Genomic DNA, 2,550 nt, shown 5'->3' with positions numbered 1-2,550 from the left:
AAATGACTTAAAAGAACACTATTGAGTGCTTACTATGTGCCAGATGTTGTGTTAATAGCTTTAGGCACATTATCTTATTCAATACGCACGACAATTCTATTAGTTAAGTACAATTATTATGCTCGTTTTACAGAGATATTGAGAGATTAAGCAATTTTTCCCAAATCACAGAAATCTGAAAGACAGTTCTATCAGACTTCGAAGTCCCTGCCTCAGCCTACTTCAGCATCTTTGTTTATCTCGTGCCCCACATCTCTGCAACCCACTTCCTTCTGGTCTCCTTGGCCTCCTTTCTGTTCCTAGACGCGAGCCAAGCTTCCCCCCAACAGCCAGGTCCTTGCACTTGCTATTTCCTTTGTTCAGTAGGTTCTTAAGTTTGTTGCATGGCTGGCTTCTTCTCATTTCAGATATCTATTCTGAATTAATTCTTCCCACTATTCATCGTGTTCGTGTTTTATTTCCATCATAGTATTTATCACACTCTGAAATTATTTTTTATCTCCCACAAAATCATAAGCAGATCTATCCTTAGTACCTCATTCACCGACTGACCGAATGAATGAAATTGCCTACTTCTGTGCCCAGAGATCTTGGACAGTACTCTGAGTTATGCTGGTAGGCCATCGGAGCTATTCTGAGGTATTACACATTCCCTACTTCACTTCCATCTCAGTTTATTTCAGAGCCTTTTGTGGTTTCCAGACAGCGGTGACTTAATACTGAGGGCCTTAGGGGAAAACCAGAATAACCGCGCCCCGCTATACCCAGCTCGGCCTGCAGGGGACGGTGTGGCCGGAGGACTCCTTCCGTGCATGCCGGTAGCCTAGGTGAACCGAGATACAGAGATGGAGAAGTGGAGTACAAAGGCGGGGCCAACCGGAAGGGGCGGGGTTGCCCATGAACCCACGCCTCCGGGCAGGCTCTCCGCCCTCGCCCCGCCCCTTCCCCCGCCTGGACGGCCATGGCCTTTCCCGGCATCCCCTATGAGCGACGGCTTCTCATCATGGCGGACCCTAGAGATAAGGCGCTTCAGGACTACCGCAAGAAGCTACTGGAGCACAAGGAGATCGACGGCCGTCTTAAGGAGTGTGAGTGCACCTTTCTTTCCACATAATCTCCTGCTTGGACTCGCTTCTGCCTCTGACAAAGTGGAAGCCTTTGGTCGAGCCCGGCAACAGAGCTTCGGAGATGGGCAGGCCTCGGTCCAGCGACAAGGCGCTTTGTCATCCGGCCCTGAGCTTGGGGAGCAGCACCCCTTCGGGTGTGGAAATGGCCCAGTCCAGTCCCGGTGACAGAGAGAACATCTGCGGTTCTGAGATGGAAGTGGAAAAGGACTAGAAGAGGAATGAGAAGAAGTGGGCCGGGGATGTTTCCCAGGATGGGGTGCAAAGGGGGTAGTGTTGGTAGAGTCGCGGGACCCGGACAGGGGAAGACGTTTGAGTCAAGGAATCTCAAGCAAGAGATGAGACTCAGGGAGTTGGCTTGTTTGTGGAATTGAAAGCCGGAAGCGGAGCTTAGGAGAGAATGGGTCCAGTTGTCATAATAAGCCTTCTGTGTTTCCTAGTGTTTCATGCTGTACTGTATCAGGCATACACGTTTCCCTTACCTCCTGAGCACTTAACGTTTTTCCGAGGCACTTTCATTGAAAAGCCTGAGTGGTTTAATTAAATGAAGGAAGACCATACCGTATGCTTCTGTGGAGAACTGCATTTGTTGATTTTATTTAGGGTGGGAAAACAGTAATTCAGGTGGGTGGGTGAAGAAGTTTCTAACTCATTGATTTTCGTTATGATTTGTAGTCGCAAATTCGGAAGTGTCAGGGTGTCAATATCTTTTAAGAATGTAGCTTAAAAATGCCTAAACAAGTAAGTATTGCATATCAAGAAAATAAAAACATGGTTCTTTCTCTGTAACATTTTGTTTTTAAACATGTCACCTGCTCATTACAAACGGCATTATTTCTTTTGTGGTTTAATATAGTGGTTGTGAAACTTAGGTAAAGTGAAATAGACTTAACTAAACTTAAATGAGACTTAGCCAATTAGATGCACTAAGATTATTCTTTAACTAAAAATGTTCAAATTATGTTATTCCAGTAAGGGAACAATTAAAAGAACTTACCAAGCAATATGAAAAGTCTGAAAATGATCTGAAGGCCCTACAAAGTGTTGGGCAGGTAGGTAATGGAGTTTGGGATGTAGGGGGTGATGGTAATTTGCTCTGTTGTTTTAGCTGTTGACAAAAAGTAATACTTTTTTTTCTTCCTTAGATTGTGGGTGAAGTACTTAAGCAATTAACTGAAGAAAAATGTAAGTGAATTAGATTTCAACTTTTGAAATGCTTGTTAGTCTATTAATAACAACAATAAAGCAGGGAAATGGTATTTTTGCATAGACTAAGTTTTCTTTCAACTATTGTCTTCTTGGGGGAAAGATATAAAATGAAACCCTCCATTGATGTGGATATATTTGTTTTTTACTTTCAATTTTTCAATATGTTTTTTAATTTTTTTCTTGTAGTCATTGTTAAAGCTACAAATGGACCAAGATA

The 2,550-nt window shown here is 43.5% G+C and overlaps 1 protein-coding gene across 1 annotated transcript in view; it reads left to right on the top strand.

Annotated features, from left to right (window-relative positions):
- Nucleotides 1-959: 959 nt before the first annotated feature.
- Nucleotides 960-2,550, top strand: part of PSMC6 (proteasome (prosome, macropain) 26S subunit, ATPase, 6) — a 32,130-nt gene continuing 30,539 nt past the window's right edge. Inside the window, exons 1-4 of the mRNA XM_012663744.1 lie at nt 960-1,088; nt 2,097-2,176; nt 2,270-2,309; nt 2,520-2,548. Of these exons, the coding sequence (XP_012519198.1) occupies nt 962-1,088; nt 2,097-2,176; nt 2,270-2,309; nt 2,520-2,548 (276 nt within the window). The 5' untranslated portion in view covers nt 960-961. The remainder of the gene's footprint in view (nt 1,089-2,096; nt 2,177-2,269; nt 2,310-2,519; nt 2,549-2,550) is intronic.

This window comes from Propithecus coquereli, unplaced genomic scaffold (genome assembly GCF_000956105.1).
Source record: "Propithecus coquereli isolate 6110/MARCELLA unplaced genomic scaffold, Pcoq_1.0 Scaffold83, whole genome shotgun sequence".
Taxonomy (NCBI): Eukaryota; Metazoa; Chordata; class Mammalia; order Primates; family Indriidae; genus Propithecus; species Propithecus coquereli.
The sequence above is the reverse complement of the archived record's forward strand: the minus strand, read 5'-3'. Positions and strand labels throughout refer to the sequence as shown.